General features: G+C 36.7%; 4 protein-coding genes across 10 annotated transcripts in view; 3 read left to right on the plus strand and 1 right to left on the minus strand.

Annotated features, from left to right (window-relative positions):
* LOC112460809 (CAAX prenyl protease 2) overlaps positions 1-2,315 on the plus strand; it is a 3,646-nt gene extending 1,331 nt beyond the window's left edge. Inside the window, exons 2-6 of the mRNA XM_025025695.1 lie at positions 241-346; positions 422-560; positions 634-870; positions 950-1,012; positions 1,099-2,315. Coding sequence (XP_024881463.1) covers positions 241-346; positions 422-560; positions 634-870; positions 950-1,012; positions 1,099-1,313 — 760 coding nt within the window. The 3' untranslated portion in view covers positions 1,314-2,315. The remainder of the gene's footprint in view (positions 1-240; positions 347-421; positions 561-633; positions 871-949; positions 1,013-1,098) is intronic.
* Positions 1,918-8,441, minus strand: LOC112460808 (BTB/POZ domain-containing protein KCTD3). Of its 6 annotated transcripts, none has more exons than XM_025025690.1 (11): positions 8,251-8,441; positions 7,683-7,996; positions 7,466-7,618; positions 7,146-7,334; positions 6,503-6,982; positions 6,180-6,296; positions 5,171-5,191; positions 4,418-4,557; positions 4,134-4,320; positions 3,692-3,970; positions 1,918-3,275 (listed from the first exon to the last, which is right to left on the minus strand). In XM_025025690.1, the coding sequence occupies exons 1-11, from the start codon at positions 8,307-8,309 to the stop codon at positions 3,076-3,078; spliced, it is 2,139 nt and encodes a 712-aa protein (XP_024881458.1). In that variant the 5' UTR covers positions 8,310-8,441; the 3' UTR covers positions 1,918-3,075. The 6 variants fall into 6 exon arrangements, with proteins under 6 accessions (XP_024881458.1, XP_024881457.1, XP_024881461.1 ...); XM_025025689.1 differs by having other exon boundaries at positions 1,918-3,281; XM_025025693.1 differs by lacking the exon at positions 5,171-5,191 and adding an exon at positions 5,730-5,735.
* Positions 8,442-9,337: 896 nt separating this feature from the next.
* Positions 9,338-13,558, plus strand: LOC112460792 (odorant receptor 13a-like). Its single transcript, XM_025025646.1, has 7 exons — positions 9,338-9,577; positions 9,810-10,118; positions 11,324-11,547; positions 11,786-11,885; positions 11,953-12,057; positions 12,539-12,688; positions 12,950-13,558. The coding sequence occupies exons 1-7, from the start codon at positions 9,407-9,409 to the stop codon at positions 13,004-13,006; spliced, it is 1,116 nt and encodes a 371-aa protein (XP_024881414.1). The 5' UTR covers positions 9,338-9,406; the 3' UTR covers positions 13,007-13,558.
* Positions 13,559-13,960: 402 nt separating this feature from the next.
* The window catches only part of LOC112460791 (centromere-associated protein E-like), a 35,215-nt gene continuing 34,163 nt past the window's right edge, over positions 13,961-15,012 (plus strand). The window contains exon 1 of one of the 2 annotated variants that reach the window (XM_025025644.1): positions 13,961-14,226. In XM_025025644.1, coding sequence (XP_024881412.1) covers positions 14,219-14,226 — 8 coding nt within the window. In that variant the 5' untranslated portion in view covers positions 13,961-14,218. Of the gene's footprint in view, positions 14,227-14,286; positions 14,669-15,012 lie in introns of those variants that run through there. The other variant, XM_025025642.1, reaches the window with a different exon arrangement.

Consider the following 15,012-nt stretch of genomic DNA (forward strand, 5'->3'; position numbering starts at 1 on the left):
GACTTCCGCCATGGAGCAACCTATTCCGCGCGTTGCCCAGTATCCCGCTTCGCCAAATTATTTAAATGGGCTGAAAAAATTTGTATAACTACTTAAAAGTATCATAAATATAATCCAAAAATATTGAATAATTTATTTTGTTTACTTTCTCCACAAAAAATTCACAAAAATCACCTATTTTTTGGACCTACTGATGCGAATGGACCCTTAAACCTCGCACTCCGATGGCTTATGTTTCAGAGAGCATCCGTCGACTATAAAGAAACGATTTGTTAGCATACTCGTCATAACTCTCATCTCGCCAGTGCCAGTGTACTTTGGACTAGACGAGAAAGTATTTCAAAAGGTATTTCTCGCTTGCGCACGATTCAGACACGCTCTATCCTGTATAAGACAATCAATTTTTTATTATACCTAACAGGCAACCATCTGGGAGATCCTAGGCCTTCGATGGTCGGGTCTGATACAGGCGACTGTAATATCGTTGCTCTTAACGATGATCCTATTCCTAGGTCCTTTGAGTTTGCAGGGATTCAACGGGCTGTTGCACTTGTACACCGGTTAGTATCCGAAATCAAGCTGAGAGCAGCCTAACAGCCCTCAACAAGTTACTGGATGTGCATTCTGTTTTAGAGCCCATGTATTGGCTGCAAAGCGTACGAACTGTAATTTGGTGGAGAAATCAGGTAGTCGCTCCGTTGTCCGAGGAGTGGACTTTCAGGGCTTGCATGATGCCGTTGCTCCTGCAATGCTTCAGCCCGACTACTGCCATATTCGTGTGCCCCTTGTTCTTCGGAGTGGCGCATTTTCATCACGTGGTGGAGAGGGTAAAAATGGGAATGAGCGTCAAGCACGCAATATTTATGTCCTGTAAGTGTTTCGAGGATGTGGGATATATCTGGGAATCTACCGATGTCCGTCCAACTAAAATAAATTGCGTTGAATTTAGGTTTCCAGTTTACGTACACGACGATATTTGGAGCGTACGCGGCCTTTCTCTTTGCGAGGACAGGTGGGATCATTTTACTTCCTTTTCTTGCTCTGAAAACATTAAAGAGGTTTTAAGAAGTGATTTGCATTTATGTACTTTTCTCTTAGGACATGTTGTTGCACCGTTTGCTGCGCATTCATTCTGCAATCACATGGGATTTCCTGATCTTTTTGAGATAGCGGCGTACAAGGATCCACTGAAAAGGGCCGCGATAATGTGTCTGCTTGTAATCGGCTTGGTCGCCTGGTGCTTCTTGTTGATGCCGATGACTCATCCATCATTGTTCAATAATAATTTATTCTGGACTAAGCTCTTTGTATGAGACACGTCTAATCTCTAACAAATATTAGGACGTAACAAATACTAAGGTTTAATGTTAAATGTTTTTACGCAGAATTTACCGCAATTGTTCCACCGGTTTACATCGTTGTGGAATGTTTGTATTTATGTCTAACAGAGTACAATACTTATCTGTCGAAGCGGGAATTAACATTACTTCAGGCTAATTTCAACTATGTATAATTTAACAGATCGCGCAGTTCGACATTGTTACAAAGTACATCACTATTGTGCCTGAAAGTTTAAATTTTTGAAATGGTGATTACAAAAATGTCAACTATATGAACTTGGTTGCGAGACCAAAATGCAAAGAATCTAGCTAATTATTATTTACGAATTGCCGCATATATTTATATGCCGCAATGTTACATTACTTTACAATCCGTTAAACGTTATCGATATTTTCAGACAGATTTTTATAAACAAAAATTTTTGTAATATAGTTTATTATAGTTAATGCAATCTATTGAGAAAATTTCTGAAACGATCTTTCTAATCGTTTACTTTTATAACAGTCAATATATATATAGTGTATATATGGTATCCATATGTACAATGGCAGTGATAAATATTCAAACGATAAGCGATACCGCCATACACATAGTTTATTTAAATCACAGAAGTAACGCGGTTACGCAACAATATTACTATACGTTTTATATATGTATGTACAAGTACATCGATGAACGCATATACATTGTATGTGCAGTAAATCTATAAGTATTTATGTATATAATGAGAGTCTAATACGAAGAAACGAGTTTTCGATTATGTGTAATCTTTTAATTGCATACATAATGTATACCTTTAATCGACGAAATAAGTGGTAAAATCGACTTCTTAAATGTTCAGAGCATGAAATGTTGATAATGATACAACGTTGAAATAGTGTTTTACCGTCGAAACGCAAAATCGTTGTACAGAAATTTATGTATAACGATAGTCACACTGATTTACAATAAATGTTTCTCAAAATTTAAAAGTATTTGGCGATCTTGTTTTAATGCGTTGCGAGATATTAAAGCGACGTTGCAAATAACATTATTTCGTGTATGATCATCTCTCGTATCTGATTCAGTTTATAACATCGATACAAAATATATAACTAACAGAACATTCAACTTACATTATCTATCAGTTCATGATTTTGTCGAATGTCTATTCTTTCCCTTACCTTATTTAACGAGACAAAATATAAAAGTTTACATAGAACAATACGAATATTGTAAAATTGATCTGTCTTAAGAGGATTTAATAGCCATATTGGAACAATAAATAGTAAACAAGATAAAACGTATAATTAAACTCCTAGATATTTATCAAATTTCTTAAAGAGTAAATTTCGAGACAAATTTTGTTACGTCAATATTAATAACAATAAATAAATAAATACTCTTGAGTATGTTCAAAAGTGGTAAACTTTCCTAAAAATATTTAATAAACACCCACATGTACGCACAAGAGCAAATTCCCTATTAAAATAATGATTTCAACATTAATGGCTACAGAGTTTATAAATGCAGTCATGTCCTTTGCTATATATATTATTTTTAGAGATTGCACTGTTTAAGTAGATTAATAGTAAACTCCGGTCTCATTGAAAATGCAAAAGTGGCGATTTAGGAACGTTACTACCTCTATCGACTTTTGGCGACTTATAGCGTCATTAATAAATAAATAACTAAATAAATGCAGATTCTGATTGCGTGCACTTTGTCACGACATTACCTCAATTAGGCGCATCCTTACACTTGACTTGGTCCAGGTGTTGCGTCTGGATTTTGCGATTGATTGAGAAATAATACGTTACTTGACTTAATCCTAGGTCCAGCCGCGAGCAACGAAGGAGATGGACTGATGCAAGGCGTTGAGCAATGGCTGTTGCTCAGTTCACATTGATCCAACAATTTCCAAAGTTCCTCTGGCGTAGGTCCACCGGAGGTATCTGTTGCTAAAAGACATGGAAATTGTAAAAATCTGGCAATAAATTTTAATTGAACGAGATCAAATGCATCAATCACAAAAAATCTTTTTAAAAATTAATATAGAATTAACATTTATCATTAAAGAGATAATTGCAATGATTTACATATATAGGCCATTTCTTATCCATCGTCTTATCTGACAATCTGAAGAGAAATTAATTTTATTATAAGAAAAGTTATATATATATATAATATATATATAATATATAATATATATATATATATATTATATAGAATAAATATAGTTTGCTTTCTAAAGGCCTTCTCAAATATATGATTTATGTTAATTTTCTGCTGTACTTCCTACGGTATTTTACATATGTGAGTCATGCTCGTCGATTCCGTTACGTCACTACAACGGGAGAGAGTAACGTACCTTGAGTGGCATTGAAAGACGGATCCAATGCCGTTGTGAGATCCCACATTTGAATGGTGCCGTTAGAATGACCAGTGAATATGAAACGTCTGGGCCTTGAGCCCATGCGACTAGAACCTTCACACTCGTGCACATAGAATGAGCTTATAATGCTGCCGTCCACTGACTGTATTACGCAAACTCTTTTTCCATTTGACGCTAATCGCACAAACAACTGATCGGTTTCCGGTACGACTTTCTGTACGAACACTTGCTCGTCATCTTGTTCGCCGAATGGTCCTACGTATATTTTATTCAAGTTAATTAAATAAACAAAGAAACTTTTGCAGCTTGAAAAATAGTTAACAAAAATAAAAACATGGAAATAAAAACTGTTGTTTAAAAATAATTGCAAATTGGAGAAAGAATGGTGATAGTTAAGAACTGCGATATTACAACGTACCAAAATCGTTGCCGGCATTATAGCTGACGCATGGATCAATTGCTTCCAAAGAAACAATTTTGAAGCTTGCCTCTGGCGTTGATCCTGGTTGAGTGGAAATCATTCCGCGAAATCTGGTCACCGCCCAACTTCTGACGTGATTGTATTCCGAGCAAACCGACACTAAGTATTTTTCCGAGAGTGTTACCTGTAGCATAATTCGCACATAAATCAACGCGACATTGTAATTTAATATACAATTTTAATATAAAACTCTGTTGGGTATATATTGATGCTGAACGTACTTTGGTTACGCTGCTCTGATGCACTGTGAACGTTTGGAATAGCTGCGGACCATGACCAACAGTTTCGGGATGTTGGACGATTACTCTGACACTTCCAGATTTCGTGCCATAGGCGATTTCTATCCAATTTCCGCAGAGACCTATATTGGGAGTAATGTACTCTTAGAAGAATATGTTTTATATTGCATTAACCACCTGATACACTTTGAGAATTAGAACAAATATCACATATCATTATCTGTGTCATCATACACATAACATTTAACAATATTATACATCAATTGAAATCTTTATTTCAAATTAAATCTGTATTTATCAAATTCAATACTGTACTGTGCATAATTTATAAGATAAAATTTCAAGTGTATCAAGGATTAATTACTGATATAATAACTACATTAATGAAAGATTTTAAAAATATAGACGTAACATGAGACGTAATATTTAAACAACATATGTGCTCAGGTGAGTATTATTAATAAAAAGTGATATGTATATGATGTCTTGAAGCTTACAATGCCTCATGCTGCACATTGCAACAATAAGCAGAAGCTATTTATGAAAAAAATATAATGTAATTATAATGGCATTTTATAATTAAGCAATAACGTTTACGTGTGCAGAAATTAATAATTAATGTTATTTAAAACCAATTTTTTCATAGGTTTAATTTAAAAAAAGTTAAAATTACCTATAAATTTGTTACTACCAACGAAAAAAAGTACACAAGCAAAGATCCATATTTTCTATTACCTCCCTTTCCCCTCTCAGATGCTGGCATGGAACATATTACTATGAATAGAAAGAGCAAGCAAGCAGCTCTAACAGACAAATCTGGATTAACTGAATCTACTGCGTAAAATAATGTAAAAAAATAAAAAGAGAGAACATCGCGTTAGTACAACTGGAACGCATAAGGATAGCAGGGTTGTGCTAGTCTCTAATATCATTTCATAAGTGTTTCATACGAATTCGTACTTGGCATATAGAAAGAGACGTGTACCAGTTTGCGTTCAGATTCTACTAAAACAAATGTGCTTTGCGACAGGTACGCTTCTATGTGTATAAGTATTTATTTTTATATTCTATTATATATAATTATGCAAAAAAAATATATATAATTATGCGCCAGTGCGTCGATGTAAAACTTAATGCTATCTGGAGAGGAAGAGGATGTACGTTCGTTGCTATTTAGTCGCACGATTCACGTTCGATGCAATCAACATAAAGATGAAGGCGAATGACGCTTCGTTTTGACGTACAAGTTTGACGTGAGAAAGCAGAAAATCTGCTTACATCGACCCATACTTGCCTTGTGCTATTTATCCAGTTGTACGAGAAATGATGAAGCAAAGAATGTAATAATAAACTCTCATTAATATCTTTAAGGACCAACATCAAACCTTATAACATTCCTATAATATCTTAATGAATAAAATAGACGCCGGTTAGTAAGAATAATTATATTTACACCTATGTGATTATTAATGATTGATATATTTAATGACGCTAATTTTATTTTAGCATGAGTGAAATAATGATCGCGAAATCAAGATGTTGCGATGGTGACGTTTGTTATTACATTCTGCATTAAGCAGCCTCAATAAACAATCTTGATAAAACACGTCACTCGTTGAAATTCGCTTCTTAACGAATAGTACTAGTTGCCTCTAAAGGAAAAAGTTTTACCTCGGATTTCTATGTCTTATTATTTGTCGAGATCCTTATATTAAGATGAGAATGGGCATAAAGAGAGACTTACTAGTTTTCGGCGTCAAATACACAGATATTGCAGTTATGGGATCGTAACTCGGATCTCGATATAATTCGGTCACGAGCAAGTCGTTATCCTTCATTCGCAAAGGAAACTTTTGCATGTCTGAAATTCATACGGTAACCGAAATTATTAACAGAAATCTAAATTAAAAAAAAATGGTTTGTGTTTTATAAAGAACTCTGGATATATTAAATATTCTTTTAGCGACTCAAATACTTTTAAATATTTTAGGCATAGAATATGATTTTTACATTTTTTACTGATTGTGCGAATTTTACTTAGAAACGTAATATCTTTTTCTTGCTTACCAATATAATAAATGGAACCGTTATTGCAACCTAATAGAAGAAAAGATCCAGCGGTGTCAAATGACAGGATGGGCACTACGTCCTGTATCTGCCAGTGATGAGTCATCGCGTGCCACACACCGATTTTTCCGGTCGGCGACAACGCGACTAACTGGCTGCCAATGAAGAACAAGTATTCCACACGCACGTTTAAATTGAACGTGCCCACGTTGATCTTGATCCCTTCCTCGGACACACCCCAAAGTCTTACTTGACTTCCATAGGAGATCGCAACCATCTTGCCGTCCGCGCCACTTCCCATTTTTGCGTTTATCGCCACGCGTTCTATTATGCACTCGATATGCGGACTGGTGAACACGTGTTGCCATCCAGACGAGTCCTTCAGCCGGTAGCACGTGATGAAATGTGCGTAAGCGATCACTATCCAGTTGTGGTGCGCCTTTATGATCTGCACTCTCAGAGGGTCCACCCATGACGAAACTGCAATCAATGTAGCTTCATTAATGTTCAAAATGGAAAACGAAAAGGAAGAGATGGGCATCATTTTCTTTTAAACATTATTACTATATTTATCTTTTTATGAAAGAGTAATCTTTATGTTACGTATCGTACTTTAGAGAAGTAGAGATTCATTGATGCTTACCTTGCTGTGATCCAAATATTAGACCGATATCGTTTTTATACAATTTATTCAGATCAGCCGAGTTGTTCCTAGCATGTCTCAGATCTAAAGATGGTGTGCGAGAATGCGGGAGACCGCGTTGTGGCAATCGATAATCTAAAGAGGAGTTTCTCATATGCGTCCCCAGTGCTCCTTTATGATTTTGTGGACCTGTCGACAAAAAAATTCCTTGTCAGTTTTCTCTTTACCGTTGCGTTATTCGACTGTTGCACACAAACTAACTATTGCAGATGCATATATTTCTATTAATAATAAAGTCATTGATAAAAATTGATAAGTACCATTAGTACTTTGATTAGTGGAGTTAGTGGTCGTTGCAGATTGCGAGGTAGATGGTCCTTCGACTCTAGAGCTTGAGCTGGAACTAACCCTAATATGAACTGATACGTCACTGACATTTGCTGTTACTGCAACCGGTTCTTGAAGCGGTATGCCTTTAAAGTAAACAGAGCCGTTACAATTTATCACAATATATGATAAATAATACGGTTAACTTACTCGGAGGTGGTAAGTAACCGTAAAACAGTACGTCGCCGCAGGATGACTGAGTCAAGTCTTCGCAGAGCATCAACCGTTTAACTAGAGGAGTGATGCCATAGTACTCGGCCTCGTGCCTTAAAGTCCGAATATCTACATTTTTCAGATCAATGTCCTTGGTACGAAGATAATTCAATATGATGGAGAACAGCTTCGGATCTCTATCTATAAAAAGCGCACCAGTCTCATCCTTGTGACTGTCGATTCTGTTACTTAACAATGCTGTGAAAAAAGAATCCGGGATCCATGTCAGAGTTTGACGAGATGTGGAGAATCTGAAAAGAGAAAGAATTTGTGTGTGTGTTTCTATCAAAATAAACAAATCTAGTAGATCGATAGAATTTGACATAAGATCCAGTTGGAGAATCCAACATAAAATTAAAAAATTAATAAAAGCATCAAGACAAAAATATGACATCTAAAAATAAAAAAAAAAGATATAAATCGACACTCTAATTTGCAGGTTTAAGAATTAACGACATTGAGTAAAAATTGATGATGGAAAAACGATTGGAGAATGATAACCTACCTGGTGCCGCCAACATTCAGGTGAACGATATCGCTCACGTCTAAATGAGGCGCAGCCATTCTCGGGGCTATCGTGTATTTTTACAATGACAACTCATATCCCGCGAGATCGTCGAGATGTCACGATTTACAATCGTTACGAGCCAAAAACAACCTTTAACAGGTTATGCGTACGTCAACGTCAACGCGACCCCGCTACGCACGCGCGACTGACCAGCGGGACCAGCGACCAGCCGCCAGCGAGAGCAGCAGCGAGTCCAGCGACTCTCTCGGAGCGTGATGCTATCGATCGTCAACGAGATCGAGAGATCATTATTTGAATTCAAATAAAAAAGATGTCCTTTATATATAAGTTGAAGAATTTTAAGAAAAACTAGAAAAAAGCAAGAGACACGGCAGTGTCTCGCGCCAAGTACACGCGAACCGAGACCGCACATTTATTTTTAACGCAAAGTGCAAAGTGCGGAACGTACCAATGACGCAGATAACCCTCTAGCGCAAAATTTCCCTGTAATAAAATCGAAAATCACTTGGGAAAATGGAACTTTTACTCTCACCTATTACCTTCTTACTTCCTACACGCTTATCATGATTACATAGAATATTCGTAACTACCTCTACTACCCCTCCTAAAGTCATTGGCGTAGAATCTGAAATAATCCTCGACCACCTTAAAGTTAAAATCGTTAGAAGAACGTTAGTCAATTATGGTCTCATATAAAAATATATGAAAGTGATGCAGAAATATAACATTCGATTTTTCACAATCAATAACAAATTCTTGCACGAAAATGCGCACGATTTCATGCCGAGAGATGACAATGCATTTTTCCTCCCCCGTCGAAAGGGAAACAAAAGTCGACATCTATGCGCGCGAGAAGTTTGCACCGCCTGTTAGCGAAAGTTTCGAACTTCGGGCGTTATGCCACCTACGAGAACGATATCCGGTCGTTATCTCGTCGTTCGTGCGATCGAATCGCAGGAATAGAGGGGAATAAGAAAAGATTGGCACTTTCGAGATTGGCACATTAGACCTCTCGCGCGGCGGTGAGGGGACGCGAACGGTGACGCGCGGACTTCCGGTTTTTCCGCAGTCGCGAAAAGTCACGAGTCGCGATCGCATCGTCGAATCACACACGGGCCAAAGAAGAGAAGATATGTCAAGAAGAAGAGAAGAACGTCAAGTGTATACTGATGAAGAATACGACGATTTAATCAAGCCTATCATGATAGCTACCAAATTCGTCTGTTTTTGGCCTTTGAACAGGGACCATTCAACCAGTGCGGAGCGGTTCAGGACTTGTCACTTGCTCTTGACGTTTTTCGTAGTATGCAAAATTAATATCTTGTTTAATTAAACGCAAACAAAATTTTAAAATAAAAAAAGAAGATCTACTTCTATTGATTAATATTAAAAATCTTCATAACAAAAAATTTCTCTTGTAAACTTTTCTTCATAAATAGATTATGATAGCATTAAATTTCCTCAGATAATTAAGATAAACACTTTGGATATCATCTAAATAATTTAACATTTAACGTATTATTTGCAACATACAGATCATCACAACGTATGTCGGCCAAACGAGTGATATGGTTTACAATTTTAACGATTTGGACGAATTGACAGTATCCGGTCTAATGTGCATCGCGTTTTTTCTCGCCATAATACGTCTCATTGTCTACTCGTCTCATCAAAAAGATATGCTGTACGTGGTCGAAACTATGAGAAAGGATTGGACTTGTTCGTCTTACGAAGATAAAGTTATTCTGAGGGAGAAGTGCCTTTTTGCGTTTCGGCTCGCAAAAACCTTTGTAATTATGGTAACTGCAACCGTAACTTCTATGGCATGCATATCAATTTTAGAGGTACGTACAAGAAGTAACATATTTAATATTTCTACAATTTATAACATGTACAGATTGTCTCAAGGTACAAAATTAGGTATAAAAGAAAATAAAAATCCAATATTTTTAGATTTAAAAGTAATTTTCTGCAAAACAAATTTACAATTAAAGAAATTTCTATTCATATATTTTTTTACTTTCAGTGCTTAACATTTTAACAATACTTTCAAAGTTTTCATTTTATTTGTAGCGTTACAAATTTTCAATTTTGTGACAATAAAAGAGATTTATTTCGAAGTAATATGAGGTGGCATTAGAATATCCTTTAGTGATAAAGCTTAAGATTTCTCCGAGCTCCAACTTATTGCTTCAGAACTTCGTACTTCTCTATATAACTTTTTAATTGACTCCGTTATTAAATCGTATACCTGTAGAGAAATTAATCGCGGAAGTTTCTTTAAATCTTAACTGCCTATTTTCTTAACAAAACGATGTTTAACGATAAATTTAACTGCAAGACGATTATAAAACAAACGTTCTCAAACGAGAGAAACTGCTTCCGCAGATGTCTATTCCGCGTTTCGCGAAATGACGACGACAGATTGACATATGCGACACACGGCGACAAACTGCGCGATGATTAACGCTGACATTTGTAGTTTTTCGAAATCCTGCTTTTTCTTTTTCTTTTTTTTTTTTGTAAGATATTGTTTTCCCGAAATTGTTTATTACCGCTTTGTAAATGCGGGCGGTTGTGTCCTTACACGGGAAATTGTTTTCCGATGGTCGTTTCGCTTTACGAGCCTTTCGAAAACACCTGCACGCGCACGCGTACGTAACACGTAGATGTTAATCCCTTCGCCGTATTTATTTCCCCGATATATAGGCAATTAAATTGTTAGTAAATTATTAACAATTTAATTATAGAAAATTAATTTGAGCTGGAAAGGAATACGAGACAATAATAATCAATACTGAATGATATAATCTAAAAGGCAAGGTGATCATAAATTCCGTAATTATGATTTATCTCGGTTTTCTATTGCAGAATTATCATTTTTACAATAAGAAATTAAACAACAAAAAGATAATTAATTAACCATAGTAAGATAATCGATTACCTAGTTTGTCCTAATTCAAGAAATTTTCATTTGTTTAACTTATAGGTATATATTCTTGAAAAGGAGAGAGTACTTCCTTACCGTGGTTATTTCTTCTTCAATCAGACGATCTCACCTGCCTTTGAGTACATCTATATCTTCAATTTAATCGGCGGTTGTTTCGGGGGTGGCACGATAATCGGCGCAACCTCTTTCAATCTCATTGCGATAACACATGGATCAGCGAAATTTGCGGTGCTGCGAAAGAAGCTGGAGGCAATGGACAGTAATGATCCCGATGCTGACAGAGCAATGGTCAACTGCATTAAGGATCATCAAGATGCTATCACGTGAATATTTATATTATATTAAGTATAATAGGACGAATTGTTGTTTAAATTCGGAAAGAAATAACTTCCGAAATAATTCTCTAACAGAATTTAAAGAACACTTGAAGAATATTAACAAATGTCCACTACACTTATGATAAAGCGCTATCTTTGCATAAATATATTAGCGTGAAATTTATTTGTAATGTTTATACGCAATTTCCTAAAACTGTTATCAATGCTCTCCGCTTTATTTTAGTTTTGCGGATACGCTCGAAAGAATTATAAATCTCTTGACGTTAGGACAATTTGTCGTCAGCACCGGCTTGGTTTGCTTCGCGGGATTTCAGATCACTTCGGTATGTTCGTTTGCTGAAGATGCGTTACAACGAAAAATATATATCACGTTGCAAAATGTTACTCTAGATGTTGGAAAACAAGGGACGCTTGGTGATATATACGATGTTTCTACAAACCGCCATCCTCGAGCTTTTCATGTTCAGTTTCAGCGGAAACGCGTTAATAGATGAGGCGAGTATTCTATAATTACAAATTAATTGATCAAAATTGTGAAACTCGATAAACAAATAATTATTTGAATTAACTTTCTACCTATAATTAATTGGTTAATTTCGATTGTAAGTTGAGTTATTACAAAGTCCATTATTTTTTGCAGAAACTAAATGTTATCGTAAAATTTAAATCAAATTAACATCGCGGCGCAAAATTGTTACTTTTTTCCATAAAATTTATATGCCTTATTAAGTCCCTGTTATAGTTATGTCATTATATAAATATATATACATCAGTTTTTGTTCGATGTAAATTATTAGATATCGCGTATCAGATTGCATGCGTGTCGCAATTGCACGAATTTTAACGAGCGATGGAAGACTCAATGCACGGTAATCGTATCGATCGATTACCAACGCATGTATCTTCATTAGTACATAGTTCGTTGAGCTCACAATCGCCTGTAATTAATTTACGGCCAACGCTTGTAACGAACCAGAGCGGTGCTGTGGGCCAGTCGGCTTACTGTAGCTACTGGATCGGCGGCACTTTCAGTCGCAGTCTACAGATCGTGATGATGCGGTCGAAAGTTCCTTCCAGGATCACCGCCGCAAAGTTCTACAGCATGTCTCTCGAAAGTTTCTCTCAAGTGAGTGGATTATTGGTGTCAAACAATATCTAAATTTAATTTTAAGATAATATACCTCAAGACTTAATTACATGATTGTCTTGTGTATGTGCGATGCTAAAACGTTCGCTGATGTTGACGAACAGTTTTGACTACTAAGGTTTAAAAAAAAATTAAATATTTACTAATAAATTAATTAACGTTACTTTCAATTAACTCTTAATTTATAGTCATATTTAAGCAGCGTTACGATATATATTACAATAAATATTTTGCTTGCAGGTGCTCAGCACGTCTTTCTCCTATATAATGGTTCTGATGACAATGAGCGAGGAGTAAGGATCAGCAGTATTGGCAATCGTAGCGTCGGTTCTATCTCACAGAGAATATTATAGTCGATCCGTTAACCCGAAAATATCATGCGCGGATCAAAGTGGAACCTCGCTTGAAAGTCACGGCGCACTTCTAAGATATAGCATAAAAGACGGATAAAGCGCTTCAAAGGAATCAAGATGAAGGCCATGCGCGGTAAAATGTAATACACGTATGAGGGGAACGGGCTGCGATGACCCGAGAGAGCCTTCTTAGCCGGCTATACTTGTTCTCTGTTAAATTTGAGAGACGTTCCTCCCTCGCGGGTGAACGCAGGCACAGTAAATTGCCCTCTGATTAATTTCCCGCCGATAAACCCGCGTTAAGCCGCGGTCGTCACCGTCGCGCAACACGATAACCCAGTAACTCCGTTAAACACCGAGACATGCCGGTGACTATGCCCTCGTTGTAGGGGGGTAGCGTAATCAACGATACCGCAACAGCAACGATTTGTCCTTGCTCGTTCTACCGAGTTCTGTCTATTATAAATACAGGACGATCCGTAAGTCGCGGGTTATTCCACGATAAAAGATTTAAGTAATAAAATTAAAAGTGCGCATTCTGTCGAGATGACGATGAGTATCTTTTATGCAAAGCTTCATTTTGGATCCATTAGAGATAGATACATCCTCTGTTGGAATCTTGCAATATCATTAATTTTAAGGATTTCAATCTTTCAGTTTTTGTATTTTTAAATCGACGAATGCAGGTCTTTAAGGTTCTCATGTGCTAAGAGATTCCAGATTATTAAATCTTTTAATTTCTTCGACTTGTAAGTTTTCTTAGAGATTTTATATTTTTAGATCTCTGTATTTTTAGATCTTTGTGCTTTTGGAGCGTTAGATCTTTGAACTCTTAGCTTCTGAAGTTTCTGAAGCCCTTATATTTTTAGATTGTTAAGTTCCTGAGTACATAGATCTCCAATTTTGACATCCTTGAGCACTTAGCTCCGGCAAACACTTAAATCTCTCAATTCTCGCATTCACAAATCCTTCATATCTCCGACAACGAGCTCGATGTGGCAAGCTGCCCGAAATCGCTTCTTCCAAATCCTAATCGTAACTACCATCTGGCGTTTTATGGAACGCCTTGTACACATAATTCACCGGCGATTCGCGGTGCTCTCTTTTCCGTCCTAATGTCGTCGGGGGCAAGGAATCGGGTAAACGTCCAGGCAAAATGGCACGGTGAGTTCAGTCGAGGTACTCACTAAACTCGCTCGTTCGCTCGCTCGCTTTTACTCCTGGTGGGGTAAACCACGAAGCGGGATGGTCTCGAAAGCGACTCGAGGGTATTTTCATCGCGGCAGTGCAACATGTGCACCCAGTACTACCGGTGCACGCATTCGTCTCGATCACTCTCTACCAGCTCGCGTTACCAAATTTGTGGCGGGCAGCGGGTGCGTTCGACCTCCGGCAGATATGAGTCGCGTCAGTGATAGCTTTCGTGTAGTCTGTTGTTAACTTCTCGATCGATGATGATTAGTGACGATCTCAGTGCGATCGGCGCCTTATCGTTGGAGAACATCAGCGAAATGTAGGTAGTCGGATGACGACAATATTGTTACCCGCGAGATGGTAATATGGCGAACATTAAGGTGGCCGTGCGCGTGAGACCGGTATCTGTTAGGTGAGTATGATAGCACTTCTTGTCTTAATGAGATAATTTACCCTTTCATGAATATCTAAATCGCTCGCTAAATAACACGCAAGCGTTAAAATTTAGAGAGTAACTGTAATTTCTCTGATAAATGTTACCTTTATGTTGTCTGCTACATGAACTTCAGTTATTTTTACACAGTTATTTTATACATTATTTGTATATACATATTAGTTATTTTACACATAAATTTTTCTATACATTTATAATTTACTATGAATAATAGAATTAAAAACGCAAGATAAGATTCAGAATAGTAAATTTTAATTAAAAAAAATGTATCAGCTGACTTCTTAAAAATAAAAAAAAAATCA

This window comes from Temnothorax curvispinosus, unplaced genomic scaffold (genome assembly GCF_003070985.1).
Source record: "Temnothorax curvispinosus isolate PA1 unplaced genomic scaffold, ASM307098v1 QBEX01010810.1, whole genome shotgun sequence".
Taxonomy (NCBI): Eukaryota; Metazoa; Arthropoda; class Insecta; order Hymenoptera; family Formicidae; genus Temnothorax; species Temnothorax curvispinosus.

What these genes read in the sequence shown, in the direction of transcription:
- LOC112460808 (XM_025025689.1), bottom strand. Translation starts at nt 8,309, where the DNA reads ATGGCTGCGCCTCATTTAGACGTGAGCGATATCGTTCACCTGAATGTT. An exon ending in CTGAATGTTGGCGGCACCAG is followed by an intron (nt 7,997 to 8,250) that starts GTAGGTTATCAT and finishes TTCTCTTTTCAG; the next exon opens with ATTCTCCACATCTCGTCAAA. An exon ending in ATCAGAGCAGCGTAACCAAA is followed by an intron (nt 4,321 to 4,417) that starts GTACGTTCAGCA and finishes ATTATGCTACAG; the next exon opens with GTAACACTCTCGGAAAAATA.
- LOC112460792 (XM_025025646.1), top strand. Translation starts at nt 9,407, where the DNA reads ATGTCAAGAAGAAGAGAAGAACGTCAAGTGTATACTGATGAAGAATAC. An exon ending in GATCATCAAGATGCTATCAC is followed by an intron (nt 11,548 to 11,785) that starts GTGAATATTTAT and finishes GCTTTATTTTAG; the next exon opens with TTTTGCGGATACGCTCGAAA. An exon ending in GAAACGCGTTAATAGATGAG is followed by an intron (nt 12,058 to 12,538) that starts GCGAGTATTCTA and finishes GTAACGAACCAG; the next exon opens with AGCGGTGCTGTGGGCCAGTC.